The sequence below is a fragment of the Ostrea edulis genome, chromosome 8 (genome assembly GCF_947568905.1).
Source record: "Ostrea edulis chromosome 8, xbOstEdul1.1, whole genome shotgun sequence".
Lineage (NCBI taxonomy): Eukaryota > Metazoa > Mollusca > Bivalvia > Ostreida > Ostreidae > Ostrea > Ostrea edulis.
In genome coordinates, this window is record NC_079171.1 from 22,976,349 (window position 1) to 22,993,306 (window position 16,958).

At 35.9% G+C, this 16,958-nt stretch overlaps 2 protein-coding genes across 8 annotated transcripts in view; one reads left to right on the forward strand and one right to left on the reverse strand.

The window, feature by feature from the left end:
* Positions 1-202: 202 nt before the first annotated feature.
* LOC125660707 (uncharacterized) lies at positions 203-11,744 on the forward strand. Of its 7 annotated transcripts, none has more exons than XM_048892446.2 (7): positions 203-270; positions 698-3,284; positions 4,486-4,597; positions 5,274-5,408; positions 7,634-7,741; positions 7,989-8,196; positions 10,605-11,744. In XM_048892446.2, exons 2-7 carry the CDS (start codon positions 1,633-1,635, stop codon positions 10,898-10,900), a joined length of 2,511 nt encoding a protein of 836 aa, XP_048748403.2. In that variant the 5' UTR covers positions 203-270; positions 698-1,632; the 3' UTR covers positions 10,901-11,744. The 7 variants fall into 7 exon arrangements, with proteins under 7 accessions (XP_048748403.2, XP_048748405.2, XP_048748407.2 ...); XM_048892448.2 differs by having other exon boundaries at positions 1,569-3,284; XM_048892450.2 differs by having other exon boundaries at positions 247-419; positions 1,569-3,284.
* Positions 11,745-14,007: 2,263 nt separating this feature from the next.
* LOC125660715 (uncharacterized) overlaps positions 14,008-16,958 on the reverse strand; it is an 18,046-nt gene continuing 15,095 nt past the window's right edge. The window contains exon 8 of the mRNA XM_048892518.2: positions 14,008-16,469. Coding sequence (XP_048748475.2) covers positions 16,416-16,469 — 54 coding nt within the window. The 3' untranslated portion in view covers positions 14,008-16,415. The remainder of the gene's footprint in view (positions 16,470-16,958) is intronic.

Here is a 16,958-nt window from a genome sequence, read left to right on the forward strand (position 1 = left end):
ATGTCTAATTGTTTAATAATCGAATTAAAATTAGATCCTATGATCCGCTCATCTACTATGTGTAGCGATAGTAGATGAGCGGATCATAGGATCTAATTTCAATTAGATTGATTGTTTAATTAATTAATTAAAGTTTGATCCTACATGCACTTGAAGCATTTTCAGAATCGGGATCGAGATAATAAAAAAGAATATTCGATGCATTCCGAAAAACTTTCTCCATGACGTAAAACGCATGTTTTTGGGAAAATGTCATAAAAGCAAAATCAGGTAGGATGGATTTCCTAGAGATCGACCCCTGATGGTTGTTTATTATGTGCACCATACACTATTTCAATATTCTCCTCAATTTTCATATCGATAGATATATGTCTGACTCTAGTATAACATTGGAGGAACGTTCAACAACCCGGCCACACGTAAATTTATCCAATCTGCCCCACAGGGTTTTGACACCCTGAACAAGGTTGTCGTATAGATGATATAATATGAGTACTCATATTGTATAATATACTAAACTTTTCTCAGATCATGTCAAAACCCTGTGGATGTTTGGTGCCGTTACATGTTTTGTATGCATGCTTGCACAATTTGGTAATTATAGAAGTGATCAATGTGTGTTTTGGTTGGTGATTTATTCAGTACAAGTATTTTCTATTGACATGGTGTTGATGGTTAACAGATACACTTTTAACAGGTAGGGAGAAAATGCAACGGACGTGTTCTGGATTTGAAGCTGGGGCCTCCTGAATCTTTAAAGTCAGGTGCTCTACCAACTGAGCTATCTGGCCACTGGCGATCGAGTCCGTCTGATCGCCCCATTCCTCCCTCCTTGATTTTCTTTACACCTTGAAGACATCAACCCAGGATCTTTATCCCTTTGCAGGCATGTTCACCTGTCAGTTCCAGGGGCTGGTCTACAGCATCAAATGTAACAGGAAGGGAGAAAATGCAACGGACCAGACCAGGATTTAAACCTGGGTCCCCTGAATCTCTAGTCAGGTGCTCCACCAATTGAGCTACCTGGCCACTGGTGGTCAAACCTGTCTGACTACCACACGCTAAATTATAGTAAATGTACCTAGTGCAGTATAAATCTGGCCATATTTGATTATAATCAAATGACGGGAGTTTGTTTTCTAAGTGATGTTGCGATTTCTTTTCATGAATATCTATCATGGAATATTAAGTAGGAGCTACAAAGATATTTGAGAAATGGTCTGTGTGAATTATCTGCATGATAAATGAAGGTTTCCTGGCTGACTTGCGATTATTTGATATCTTACAGTTACATTTTTTCAATATAAGACAAGCAGAATAATGAATTTCTTCTATCATAGTAAGTGACATGGTTGATTTTCATATTGTGCAAATTGTCATTAATGCTTATTTCATGTTACACATCAACGAAGTAAGCCTATTGATTTAGATACTTCAATATATATATAGATATGAGATTTAGTTAAATCTGAACACTTCATTTATCCGGACGATTTTGCTAAGAACCAACTTAAATGTATGGATTGAAGAGACTCCACTGTATTATATATGCAAGTTACTTTTTTCAGAAGTTGAGCCTGTGGTGTTTGATTGTTGAGTTGTAATTTCCTACCACAACAAAGAGAGAACTTCATGATGGAGGACGATAGTAGACCATGGAAAAGGAAGAGAACAGAAGAGGAAGAAAGCTGCAAATCCGTCGTTTGTAACCCAGATCATCTGGGCCCCTCATCCGGATCATGTGGATTGTCAGAGATGGAAACAAGGATCAGTCCATGCAATTGTGATCAAAGTTGTTGTAACTGTATTCGAAATGACTTTGGAAAATCAACATCTACATCACATGACTTGGGGGAGATGAATTCTGGGGAATTTTGTGGACCTACTTTTGATAAAGATAATTTGAACTGTAATCAGAACTGTGCTGCTATCCAGCCCGGTTGTAACTGTGGTAGGGAGGAATTATCATGTAGTCTGGATCTTACTGTACCTGATTGTAATCAGTCAAATTCAGGCTGTTCTCCATCACAATCCAATATAGGCTGCTGTTCAAAGAGGGAAACCTGTTCATCAGTTTCAAATAAGACTCAGCTATTTATAAATCCACAACAGCATGTGCCAAAAAGTGCATCTGCATATTCTCGCGTACAAACTAGTTTAATGAAAAATTCATTTGATAACTCGAAGCCTAGTCTGGTACTGTCTTCCTCAAAATTTACAAGTGACAGACAAAAGAGTTCACATACATGTTCATCACATCAACATGAAAATAATAGTGTGAAATGTGTGGAAAGTGCTTCTACTTCATTACAGGGTAGTTCAAAAATACATTTGTGTGAGTGCAACAGTGAAGTTGTTAAAAGTAGTGATAAATCGATGAATTCAAACTCAGAATTAAAATTGACCTCTGACCCTTTCTGGAATGCTTGTTCTTGCACAAGTAGCTTTGATAAGACAAAAAATCCTGATAGTCCCATTACTGCAAATAGTCCCCATGAAATTTGCAATCCAGGGTTTGAGGTTCTTGATTTCCCGGTCAAAAGCAGCTACACCCAGTCTGATCCAGAGAGTGGAGAAGTGGATGGGGAAAGTGGAGAGACAGTTATACAATCTAAACAGACACCTGGCAGTGGTGTAAAGGGAAACAACTGTGACAATGAGAGGACCACAGTAACAGAATTAATCGCCTTGCGAAGGGTCGCAAAATTTAGGATACAAAAAAGCCTAGGTGAAAATTTGCAGGATGTCAGATCATCTTGTAACTCATTGAGTGGTCCCTCAAATGACATTATCAATATCTGTGATAGGATCAATAGTGACAAAATTACCCCACCTCCGAATGACGACTCAAAATGTGGAAGTAATCGTATTGTTGAATCAGAACATCAAGGTTGCCCCGACAGCCTTAGATTTAAACAAAGATTCTCCATGGGAAGCTCAGGAGATAAAGGGGCGTGTCCAGCTTTGACAGATGTTTATCATATCAATAGTCTCCCAGCGTCCATTCTTGTGAATATATTAAGACATCTTAGAATTTGTGATTTATTACACAGGGCCTCACTTGTCTGCAAGTTGTGGCATCAGCTTGTGTACGACCCGGACATCTGGAGGCGGATTGACCTACGCTACCAGCACAAGGTCACTGACAAACAGTTGCTGACCTTGACCCAGATTAGTGACCGGGTGACTGAGATTGACATCAGTGATACTCAGAATCTGACCTCCGATGCCCTAGAGTGTTCTCTGAAGTGGTGTGGTCACTTGCGGTCACTCTATATGTCTAGGTCAGTTGGTACATTATAAGTACATTTGTGTCTTGTGAAAGAAAAATATCTTCCTGTATACACGTTCATGCTATCTGTGCATGTATTGTAGTCTGAGCTTTTAGAAACTGCTGAGTTGGCGAAATTGCCAAAATTCTCAAAATTGAATCACAGGTTGTGTTTTTTTAAATTATAACTGTTTGTTCACAAATCTGTAGACTAATCCCTGATTGAATTCCCCCTATAAAAATCCTAGATCCACCAACAACTGATCAAGGTCTTCACTGTTTGCACTTCATCATGGTCACCTACTCTTGATGAACATGTAACTGAAATCTGGGCAGTGACTTTTGTATAATCGTATAATCTGGTTAGGCCAATTAAAATTGATAGATTATCATCCCTGCCCGCCCAGATTCTTTTTTTTATTTTCGCAAAAATTACAATTTCAAAACAAACTTGCTTCCCAGTGACATGAGTGAATGATTAAAGTCACAGAATGTTGGTTTTATATCTTCTACCAAGGATTCTTTGAATGTTAACTTCATCAACACTTTGTGTGATGCCTTTTGTCATTAATTTTTTTTTCTCGGGAATCCACCTGCCTCATTTTTTGTGTGACCCCAGATGATAATCTACTAAAGATGAATTGGCCTTAAAACATGATAGTAACGGGAAGAATATTGTGATGTTTTACACTGCAGTAAAATATAGAAAATTCCAAACAATTCAGAATGAGATTATTCAGGGTTTTTTTAAGGTCTTGATTTCAAGGGCCTTTCGAATTGGGAAAAATAGCGACATTTGCATGAAATTGGGGAAAATGTTCTATGGATAAAAGAAGTAGGGAGAAAACCAAACCAGTGCATTAACATGATTAAGGAATAATTAGACTCCTTCTGGTTCTGACTTGCATTTTGGTCAAAGCCTACCCCATTTAAATAAGCAGAGGCCTAAAAAATTAAGGTTATTTAACAATTAGGAAGCAAAAATTGTAATCTGTGGGCATTTAATGATGTATATGAACAATAAGGATGTACCCTGATTTGATTTGTTTTCATTGTATGGGAAATTTAAAGCAAAAATTGGGGAAAATACCTGCTTTTTAACATTGAGAATGGGACCTTATTTCGGCCCCCTACAGACCCTTAAAAAATCCCCGTTATTGATTGATTTATTTTTTGAGATTATTTATTGACATTCATTGTATTTTATACTTAAGGTGCTACAACTTACGAGATGTGGTTCTACAGACTGTGGGACGGCATTGTGGGCGCCTCACGACCTTGGTTCTGGATGGCTGTTACAAGGTCACAGACGAAGGACTGTGTGCGGTTAGTAGTGGACACCATTAGGCACATTTCTAATGAAATCAAGGTTATTAAACATGTTTGTAATGAAATCAAGGTTATTAAACATGTTTGTAATGAAATCAAGGTTATTAAACATGTTTGTAATGAAATCAAGGTTATTAAACATGTTTGTAGAGAAATTGAGGTTATATTAAACATGTTCATGATGAAATCAAGGTTGTTGAATGTTTTCGTATGTTAAACATGTTTTGTAATGAAATCAATGTTGTTTTATATTGATCATGTTGATTAAAAAATCAACTCTATCTAAATTTGTACTCTTTCGTAATGATTAGCAGACAACTCTTCATCAAATTCATATAATTATTTATATTATTTAATCAGTAAGCATACAGCTGTAGGGAATTAAATATATAATGTACTTCAATAGTCAATTACCATGCTCAACTCTTTACTTATTTTGGAAAGAAGCCAACTTAATTTTAGTTAATGACTCAGGACATGGATTGATGCTTCCTCATTGTAGTGAAGGACTGTGCTTTACAACCTGAATTTTCTCTTTTAAAAATTGATTCAAGTGTTGGTGTGAATCATGACAAGCCTTCGTACTTACATGGGTATATTTAGATTTACAGGAAACTTACGAAAGAGAGATGAAATAGCAGGTGTGTTTGTATTTATATATTAAATGTTGTAGATTGCAGAGGGGTGTAAAAAACTATGGAAGATAAACCTGAGTAGATGCTCGCATCACATCACTGACAGAGGTGTCGCGGCGATAGCGGAGAATTGTCCTGTTCTGAGGGAAGTCATTCTGGCCTATCTGTCAGAGGTATACTAGTGGTCATTCTGGCTTATCTGTCAGAGGTATATTTGTAATATAGAATTAGTGGTCATTCTGACCTACATGTATCTGTCAAAGACATATTTGTGCTATAAACTTAGTGGTCATTCTGGCCTATCTGTCAGAGGTATACTAGTGGTCATTCTGGCCTATCTGTCAGAGGTATATTTATACTATAGAATTAGTGGTCATTCTGGCCTATCTGTCAGAGGTATATTTATACTATAGAATTAGTGGTCATTCTGGCCTATCTGCCAAAGGTATATTTGTAATATACAATTAGTGGTCATTCTGGCCTATCTGTCAGAGGTATACTAGTGGTCATTCTGGCCTATCTGTCAGAGTTATATTTATACTATAGAATTAATGGTCATTCTGGCCTATCTGTCAGAGTTATATTTATACTATAGAATTAATGGTCATTCTGGCCTATCTGTCAGAGGTATACTAGTGGTCATTCTGGCCTATCTGTCAGAGTTATATTTATACTATAGAATTAGTGGTCATTCTGGCCTATCTGTCAGAGGTATACTAGTGGTCATTCTGGCCTATCTGTCAGAGTTATATTTATACTATAGAATTAGTGGTCATTCTGGCCTATCTGTCAGAGTTATATTTATACTATAGAATTAATGGTCATTCTGGCCTATCTGTCAGAGTTATATTTATACTATAGAATTAATGGTCATTCTGGCCTATCTGTCAGAGTTATATTTATACTATAGAATTAATGGTCATTCTGGCCTATCTGTCAGAGTTATATTTATACTATAGAATTAATGGTCATTCTGGCCTATCTGTCAGAGTTATATTTATACTATAGAATTAATGGTCATTCTGGCCTATCTGTCAGAGTTATATTTATACTATAGAATTAATGGTCATTCTGGCCTATCTGTCAGAGTTATATTTATACTATAGAATTAATGGTCATTCTGGCCTATCTGTCAGAGTTATATTTATACTATAGAATTAATGGTCATTCTGGCCTGTCTATTAGAGGTATACATGTACTATAGAATTAATGGGACTTTCACTAGTTGTTTTGTAAGATCAATGTACAGTACTAAAAAAAATCTGAAATCTACCGAATGTTTTGACCAGTTTTTGATATAAATGTTCCCATGTCCTAAATCTTTCATCAGAAATCGATTAGAATTCCTTTGGACAGGGAACATTTGGACCAAGGTCATTTTGGAAAGGTTAAGGTCACTCTGAACATATACATGTACCTTGTATAAAAAACGTTCCTTATTTCAACAGTTTTTGAATAGCTATTGATCATATATCACACAAATAAGTAACAGGCAAATAGCTTTCAAACATAGGACACTCTGGAAAGGTCAAGGTCACCCAGAACATGTACCTTATACATATGAAAAACCTTCATTTCAACAATATTTCAGTTAGTGATCTTTTGGACAAAGGTCTCTCAAGGTCATTTTGGAAAGGTCAAGGTTACTCAGAAGATATACCTTATGTGAAGAAATAGTTCCTTTTCTAACAGTTTTGGAACAGGTCATTTTTTTTAAAGGTCACTCAACATATAACCATAATATGTTGGAGTTGATTTGCAAGAGCTTTATTTTTGTGAATGGTTAGTCTCGCAAAATTACGTGTAAATAAAGTGCTTGCGAATAAAATTTTATTTACAGTATTTCATTGTTTGGACTGGTAAATTATTATAAGGATTGCGGGGATTGAAATCAACATATGCCCGTCGGTCTGTGACTGGTTAAAAGTCTGGCGGACTGACATACATTTGTTTTAGTCAGTCTGATGGGACCAGTTAATTTTCTAAAGCATCATTTTGGAAAATATACTTATGAAATTTTATACACATATGGCATGATTCGATCTGTAGATATCAGACGAATCTGATTCGTAAATATAAATCCCACATTTAAGTGTTACAATATTGTCTGAGGCATATTGAGTTAAATTTTATTTTAATAACATTAACGAAATATGTTTAATTATTTCTGGAAAACTGTTGGACTGGTATTTTTTTCTAAGAACTGGTTGAAGTTATACTCCATCAGTCCGGCTGGACTGGTGGCATAAAAAGTTAGCTTCAAGCCCTGGATTGTTATATTAGAAACAGATTTGGAAAACTATGTATTGAAGGAAGAAATATGTTAGTTTGTTGAGGGTATAAAGATAATAAAAGTGTTATTGCAGATAATACTGGGAAAGTTTTCATTATTCATAAGGTGACGGACATCTCCTGTGTAAGGTTGTGTGAGATGTGCCCAGAGCTGGAGGTCGTGACCTTGATGTTCTCTGGAGTCAGTGAAAAGGGAGTTAGAGCCCTGAAGCAGGTAAAAAGCGGGGGAATTTATCAAAACCTCTAAAAACAAGTCCCGAAAAATAAGCTTGGCAGGAAAGTCTCTTTTAATGTTTTTATTACTCATTTGTACATATGTCTATGCAGGCCTTTAAATGTGCACAGCACATATTGATGAGAATGTCCAAAACTTTACTTTCAGTTAAGAGGTTGTTTTTTTTACAATCAAAGGAAGTAACAAATTGTTTAAAAATTAATGATCAAAACTTTTTCCTTTCCAGCTGAGAAAGTTAAGGATTGTTGACATATCCAGTCTCCCTGGCATTCTGCCAGCAGATGTAGCGACCTTGACCCAGTATTGTCCCAACCTTGAAGCAATGAACGTGTCTTTGAATCCTCAGATAAATGACGAATGTCTCCTGCAGGTCATCAAACATGGCCGAAAGCTTCATCTCTTACAATGTGTGTCCTGTCACATCACAGACCTGTGTAAGTTTACAACAGGACCTTACTGCAGATTCTGAAATATTCAGGGAGGAATTTATTTCAGAAGCAAAGTCTTGTTTCCGTGGATGTTGCAGGTTGGGCTCCAAGGTCAAGAAATGTTATTTTGAAATATAAAAGTCAAGACTTTTATAATTTAAATAACATTTCGAGACTGGAGATGTCAGCCTGCATCATCAATGAAAATCAGAACTTTGCATTTCAAAAATAGATTTATATCAAATATAAAGTTATGTGTATACATGTAGGTTAACTTTTAAACCAGCGCAAGGAAGTGTCATAAACAAAAGGCTCATGGGCCACATCACTCACCTCAGTCGATTTCCCTGATATATTTGCAGGTAAAAGTTTAATCCCTATTGTGGCCCCAACCTACCCCTAGGGGTCATGATTTTAACAAACTTGGATCTGCACTATGGTCAGAGAGCTTTCGTGTAAATATAAACTTTTCTGGCCCAGTTGTTCTTGAGGGGAAAATCTTTAAAGATTTCCCTATATATTTGTATGTAAAACTTTGATCCCCATCCTACCCCCAGGGTAATGATTTTAACAAACTAGAATTTGCACTATGTCAGGAAGCTTTCATGTAAATTTGTACTTTCTGCGCTTAGTGGTTCTTTAGAAAATTTTCAAAATTTTTACCTGTATATTTAGGGCTGTTCCAGAAATGATCAAATGGGGGGGTCGGGCGGCAAACGATATTTTTTTGTGTGGGTGGTCGTATTTTTTCATATTTTAATTGGTCCGTGGTTGGACTGTTAAAAAAATATTTATTATGGGTAGTGGGTAGTTTCTATTGTTTTATTTTGTGCCACGTGGGTGTTGAGTTTTCAGAATATTTTTATTGTCGCTCTCGTCGTGTTGGTTACAAAACGTCGGAGGGAAAAACGTGCTTTCGAAATGCTGCTTTCGAAATCGGAAATCGGAAGTAACATAGAACTATTCGAGTTGTCGCTCTTTGCAGCGCATAACTTTCCATTACGACATTCTTCAAATTAGAGGCGCGTTTAGTAGGGTCCCTTTGGACGTGATGGCGGCGAACTCATTACAGTTTACAGTGCATCGATTTTGGGAATATTTTGTAACCAATAGGTATTCCGTTTTCTAATAAAAATAGGCAAACCTTAGTTGATTTATACGAGGGTACCGATGCGTTATATTTATCAGTCAGTGTGATGGTGATATAGAGGCCTCCGGGCGCGGGCTCCATTAGAAGACGAACGATTCGTGGAAAAACATCCATACCCATTTCATGATAATAGCATCGTTTGGACTCCCAGTCTTTCCAACATTCCCGCCATAGATGCCTTTGATTGTTGATGTGACATCGTTTCTTCAGAACTACTGTGATACAATGTCGCACAGGCATTACCGCGTCATTGACTAGAATGTTTGTCCCGAAAACCTCGCGAGATTTGTACCGTTTTCATTTTTAAAAATATTTTTGTGGTGGGTCTGGTTAGTTTTTTTTTTTTAGATGGGTCATTGTAAAATGAGTTTATTAATTTGATGGGTCATGGGGTAATTTTTTATTTTTTTTTATGGGTGCTTGGTATATACAAAAGGTGCCTCCCGACCCCCCCCCCCCCCCCCCATGTATTTATTTCTGGAATAGCCCTTACCTGTATATTCACATGTAAATATGAAATTGTAATTTGAATATTTCTTAGGAATTTTAAGTATCTGGAAACCAAGAAAAATAAGTTATCTTTTAACAATTATCATTAACAGTCATGGATTTGCTCTTTATTAACTACCGCTTATATCCATGCGATAATATGGTGCAACAACATGGCATTTGATGTCGTATTAATTCAATATATTCCTAACTTTTGTTTTTTACATTTGGTACTGAATTTGGAAGGGTCAGTCACTTGGATTAGTCAAGTGTCACTTAACACTCATGACAGGTAAACAATAGAAATTATAGAGGCCACTCATGTTTTTTACACCTCCAGTGGATAATATCCCACCTGGCTCTTTGGTCAGTTAATTTGCACACCTGGCTGGTTTTGATCACCCTCTGGCCAAAATTTTCTTGTCTTCAAAAAGTGGCCTGTATTATAAGGGTAAATTACACATGTTTATTAACAAATGTACTTTAAAAAGTGGCCGATGTCTGGTTTCCAGGGGTGGCCGGTTTTGTAAGACTTTCTTTGTAAAGAAATGTTAAGATTTCTGCCAGGACTTTGAAAATCGGCCGATATTCAGGGAGAACCGGTTTTCTGAGGGGCCGGTTTGGAGAAGTTTCACTGTACATGTATATTCCAAAAGGAAGTCGGCCATTATGGTGAGGGGCTATTCCTCCTTAATATTGCCTTGTAATGACAATGCATACGACTCTCTTAATCAGGTTTTCCTTTTTTTCATTACATTTTATTATTTCTTTGCAGTCTTGGGAGAAGTTGGCAAGTACACAAAGGCATTAAAGAATCTGGACATTGGCTGGTGTCAGGCAGTGACGGACGACGGCATTCGATCTCTGTCCGCCACGTGTTCCTCCCTCCAGTATCTGGGTCTGATACGATGCGACTCGGTGACAGCAGAGGGAGTCGAGGAACTGGTGGAAAAGTATCCACATATCACGTACTCCACATTTATTCTGGAGTCGAAGAAACTCATTGAGCGTGCCCGGCGAGAGGGATTCATGTTTAATGATGACCAGAACCACGTTGATATGCTCGTGTGATGTTTTACTCAGATTTGTCAGATGTTAGTTTTGTTTTTCTTGGTTTTTTTGGTGTTTTTTTATGGAGTTTGACTGTTGATGACTTCTCACAGTTTAATTAGTACTTGGCAGGACTTGTCAGTATTTGAAAATACACAATTACTAGTACAAAAAAATTGAGAACTGCATTTACAATATATGAAGTATTTTGTACACATACATTTATTATTTATTTCAATTTATTATGATAGGTGGATCAAGGATTTCAGGTATCCTTTGGTGGGTGGTGGATCCAGGTGTTACATATTCCAATGACCCAGCCACTGTGTTTATTTCAGAAAAGATGCATGTATAGCACAGGTTTTAACAAATAAGATTTTGAAGTCGCTGAAGTGGAAAGAGAATTGTATAACATAAAAATGAGGGTTGTCCAAGCCTGTACTTCCAAGTTTTCTGGATGAAAAATTGTGTTTTATGACAAAATACTGAAAAGTGTGGAAAAATATTGTATCTTTATGATGCCATAAAGCTATCATAATCTAGGTCAAGTTTTATCAGAGTGAAAAGAAAAAAAATAACTGAGACCATCAATTTGAATAAACAAATAGAAGCCCTTAAACACACATAGACATTGAACTGAGGAGATTAAAATTTGGATTTAATTATGTCATGGGGAAAAATAAAATTGTAAAAATTTTGTGCTGTGCATTGCAAGTTCAACAGAGAGTGTTGAAGTGTATGTTTGAGTATTCATTGTGTGCGGGGGGTATTAGTCCCATTAGGACAGTTCTAGTTGTGTGCTATTTTCAGAAAGGATTGAAAACTTATTTACACTACTACAATAAAAGATTGAAAGAAAGAAAAATGATTACTAGTATTTTGTCTTGTGGTTTGAAGGGCACTGGGATTCCAAATGACTATAGAAATTAAGATGGAGTCGCATCCAAATGAAGGAAGACAACTATAGCTGTCTCTCTCTCAATTTCCGGTAATATTACATATACTGTGGATCATTAGAATTCGTGGTGGCTCAATTTTCGTGGAATTCATGGGCACCCCTCACCCATAAATTTACATCCTCAATTAAGACATTCCAGAGTTATCTTTCTTACAAATAAATAAATCCACGAAATTATGTCCCCACGAACCCGTAAAAATTCAGCAATCCACGAAAATTGGCCCCCACGAATTTAAATGATTCTACAGTAACTGATTATCCACACGAGAAAGTAGTGGAGAGCAAAATTACACCCAAATAAAAATAATCCCAGAAGTGAAGCCTTTATTATATAGCTGGGAAGTGAAACTACATTTTGCTCTCCACTATTACTGAAATAATACCAGTTATATGTGTGGCGGTCAGCCAGGTTCGACCGCTGGTGGTCAGATAGCTCAGTTGGTAGAGCACATGACTAGAGATTCAGGGGGCCCAGGTTTGAATCCCAGTCTGGTCCACCGCATTTTCACCATTCCTGTTAAATTTGTACGATGTCATTTGTATATATATACACGACTTGTACATAGTAGGTAATGCCATGGGTTTTAGATGGTGATGCAGAGAGGATTTTTCAACGCCCCAAAACCTAGAATTCTGTACTGGGTTTCATTCAAAGAACCCAACTCATTTACAATGTACAAGTGTCTGACAGACAGTAGAAGTTGCCTTTGCACTAGGATGTAAAACTTTAAATTTTGAACTATGATTAAAATGCTTGAAAGTATTAAAAAAATAAATTTGAGAGTGAAAAAAAAGTTGTCTCCAAACAAATTCTAAAATTTCTCCAAATCAAATTCTTCTTCCTTCTAAATGACAGTAAACAAAGATCACATGATAAAAAGTAATGAAGTTTGTACGATAAGAATCTAATCCATAAATACGACAAATCCGGAAGATACAAAAATAGTAATTGATAATAGAGATGGGATAAATTCCTTTATGCTTCACTTAAATACAAAGTGTTATATTAATTATTTACTTCTACATGAAAATGTGATGGTCATTGTTTCCGTAGTTTCCCATGGTTGTATCAAACCTCCAGGGCCAGCAAAAAAAAGGTTCATTATAACCAAACTTCATTACATCCAACAATATTTTTGTTATTTTACTTTCATTTAATAAATGAACAGCGCTTTTGAGCTGTTCATGGTCAATATGAATGGATTTGGATTTGAGGCAAATTCTGTGAATCGTGCCAGTGATTCAGAGAACTTGCCTCATATTTATATTCAATTACTAAATCACCATTGTTTACATTGCTTGTATAAGTCAGGAAACTCCTAAGATCCACCTATGTCACAGTGGTATATTGTATTGTGACGTATGTCAAAACATAGACATGACATGACATTTTACCTTGCCTGCCTTTTATCAACATTGCACTGTATTATGGAGCTAGAAGACAACAAAATTGAGATGATAATCTGCGTACATTTACAAACTTAATCAGGGGTGTGACTTTGCGAGATCCTTGTAACACATGTTGTATTTTTTTCAAATCATTACGCTCTCTGTCGCATGCTTTAAACTATAGTTCATAGTCAATATGAATGGATTGCGTCTCATGCTGAAATTGCTTGGTTCACAGAGGAAAATGCGATTTGTGATACAAATATAAGGGAATAAACATCACTTCGCAATAAATATAAATTCGTTATGCGTGTTTGTTACAAGCATGTTGTACTGAATAAACAGCTTAAAAAACTTCCTACGTCAAAATTGCAACAAAAGATTGAAAGACGTGAATTTTAATACGTCAATGGTGACTTTTGTGTACTGTAAAGCTGTTTAGTTAATTTAGTAACAATCAGCCAATATGACATTGGCAGCTAATGCCCCAACGGTGGAAGAGCATTTATTAGTTCTCACTTCACAAGGTGAAGTCGCTTAGTTACACACAACAAAGTGTGCCATGTGTGTTTCATGTATTCCGAGGAGGGTGTCAAATTACATACATGATTGATATACGTTCATGTGTAATGCACGGTATCACACAATTTTCCAACATCGACACCAATACAACATCCGACTCGGACTTCCAACTCGTGCAGTGACCTCTCCATCTACAGACCAAGCTATTTGAACACCTCTTTCAACTTTTCTACAAGGGGAAAACACTCTCAAAGTCAGATCTTTGTATAGCCATTTTTTAATATCAAAATGGAAGTAGAAGGAATAAATAGTGATGAGTGATATGAAAGAAATAAATGAGACACTACAACATTTTGACAGACTTCCCAGATTATACAAATTACATTGAATCGAGACTGTTAAGCATACAATAGGAAAAAAAATCTGAGTTCCAAACAGTTCAAATTCATAGGACAAATGTAAACAACAAATAATAAAACAAATAACTTTAAACATGACACAATTGATATGCAATACAAAGATTCTTTTACAAAACAACTACTGCATATACACCTACATGTATACAGACTGATCATAAAATTATACTCGAAAAACATTTTCATCAAATTTAATTTGAATTTATGTATAATATTCACTTTTTAAAATTTCTTTCAAGTTGTGCCTTTACTTTCTAGTTAAAAAAGATGTGTACTCCAGATGTGGTAAAAAGGCTATAGACAAAACTGGGAATATTTTCAATAAAGCATCCATTGTTTTCCCTTCAAATTAAAGTTCATTACATGGGCTTATTTTTTGAAATTTTACAAAAAATAATGATACCATTCAATTGATGAATTACATGCATGTTCTAATGTAAATGTATTTTTTTTTATATAGTTTAGCCATGCTTTGTGCTGTACAGTGTCTAATCCAGCACCTCCACAATCAGTTTCACTGTACGTGTATATTTCAACCCAGTCTTCCATTCTTTTTTTCCTTTTTTTTTCTTTTTCAAATTTTGCAATTTTGTTTAACCCCATTACATAAAAGCCTTAAGAAATTTGATTCACTGCACATTAAATAGAGACTTTAAATGTAAAGGAGAGTGTAAAATGAGTGGAGGGAGGGGTGGAGGCAGTGAGGAGGGGAGGTTCCCTTGTTCCTGCCCCCCCCCCCCCCCCCCCTTACTGGAGAGCTGATGATCTAGTCCGCATTAGGAAACATGACGGTTAGACAGATCTATATACAACGTAATAAAAGAAATGAAGCTGAAACCTCCATATACTTCTTGTTCATCATAGAACAATTCTAAAATATAAGCAACACACTCTTTTCTACCAATAAAATATCTGTGTTATTATCATATACTCATAACAACAAGTCTATCTATTGCACACGTCTACAAGTACTCCCAGCCATATAACAAACAAAGGTTTTAAAACGTAGTATCACATACATGTACTGTAACAAAACATTTGGTCGTTGTCAATACACATGTAAAGTAACGAGCTCTTTTTGGACTGCTCACACAATACATAAAGTTATTCACTGTGTAATAGGCAAAATTCCACTCTTAATGCAGTTCATCAATTGTTAAATTGCATACTTGGCAATTCAATTTATCCAGCTTGGTACTCATTATTGAAATATTCTGAGATTTTATCCTTTTAAAAAAGAATCATCTCCCCTGAGACTGAATTTTTTTAACATTAGATTTTGTCTCATGACATATATCTTTTTTCACAGTGGTTTGGAATACTTTAAATTTTCATCAGGAGCATCTTTAAAAATTGCTTCTTTTTTGTTATTTGCCCAAACAAAACTGGTGATTTTCATAGGATTCAATAAGATATACAAACACTTTTCACAAATCTCTAGATAAACAATTTTGTACGATGATGCCCTATATAATGTTTATTATCTAAGCCTTTGTGATGGGTTATTGTACATTGTATTCCTATATAACAAAATAAAAAAGGCCCCTTGCCCTAGTCATTTAACATCAATCTTAAGCGATAATCTTTCCGTTTGGGAAAAAAACCCTGTGAAATTCCTTCATTACTTTAAAGTAACAAGAATTAATTCGGGGCAATTTTAGATATTCTCCATTGTGTATGGGTGAAAATAAGATGTGTTGAAAATTTTTTTACATAGAGAAATGACAGCAGTTATTACATAATCAGAAGTAAGCATCTTTACATCAAACGACTATCTGTCGAGCTTGCAGTAAAATCATTCGATTTTCATGAGTGGTTCATTTTCATTGTTCTTGTGGTATGGGCATTCTCACCATTCCAATCCCCCATGAACAAGACAGACCGTAATGTATTTATACAGAATAACTACTTTTCAAAGTTTTCCCCACAAGCATGCTGATTTTTCTCAAACATCCAAAATTTGGCCCCACAAAAATAATTGCTTTTACAGAATTATATAATTATTTAAAAAAAAAACCAAAAACCAGGCAAGATTCGTACATATTTTGCAAGAAATCACAAGCAATCTACATTTTGGCCTAATATTACATATACTGTGGGGTCACATGCAGATGAGATGACCTCACTTCCTGTTTCTAAGGATCTGACTGTGACTCCACACACATGCTGATGAGATGACCCCACTTCCTGTTTCTATGGATCTAATGGCGACTCCACACACATGCTGATGAGATGACCTCACTTCCTGTTTCTATGGACCTGACTGTGGCTGTACACGACACCTACAGACCGGACAGGTCGCAGACTGAAAAAGAAATAATTAAATAAACGTGATAAATTACGGCAGTTTCTGTGACACATTTGCTTTGGTACAGTAAATAACCTTCAGTGTATGTCCATCAATCACTGAATGATTTTGTTGAACAACTCAGATAAAATCATTTACAATCTGTTCATAAGCCTGAACACCCAAAACTCGCATGATTATAAACTAAGCTCAAATAATGTAATATAATTTGTTTATAGGTGTCTCTCAATACAGTGAAACTTCTCTAAACCGACCGGCTCTCGGACCGGAAAAAACGGCCGGTTTAGAGGGATGGCCGGTATACTGAGAATTTAGCAATTATAGACATTTTATCTCAATATTCACAAAGTAGGTACTGTTCACTTTGATCTAGTGATCTATGGTCAATTATTGGTGGAGATTAAATTAGTCCGCTTGTACCTAAAGGTAATTATGAATTACAAGAAATATTCTCGCTGAAATCATCTAATTTTAAACTGAAAATGT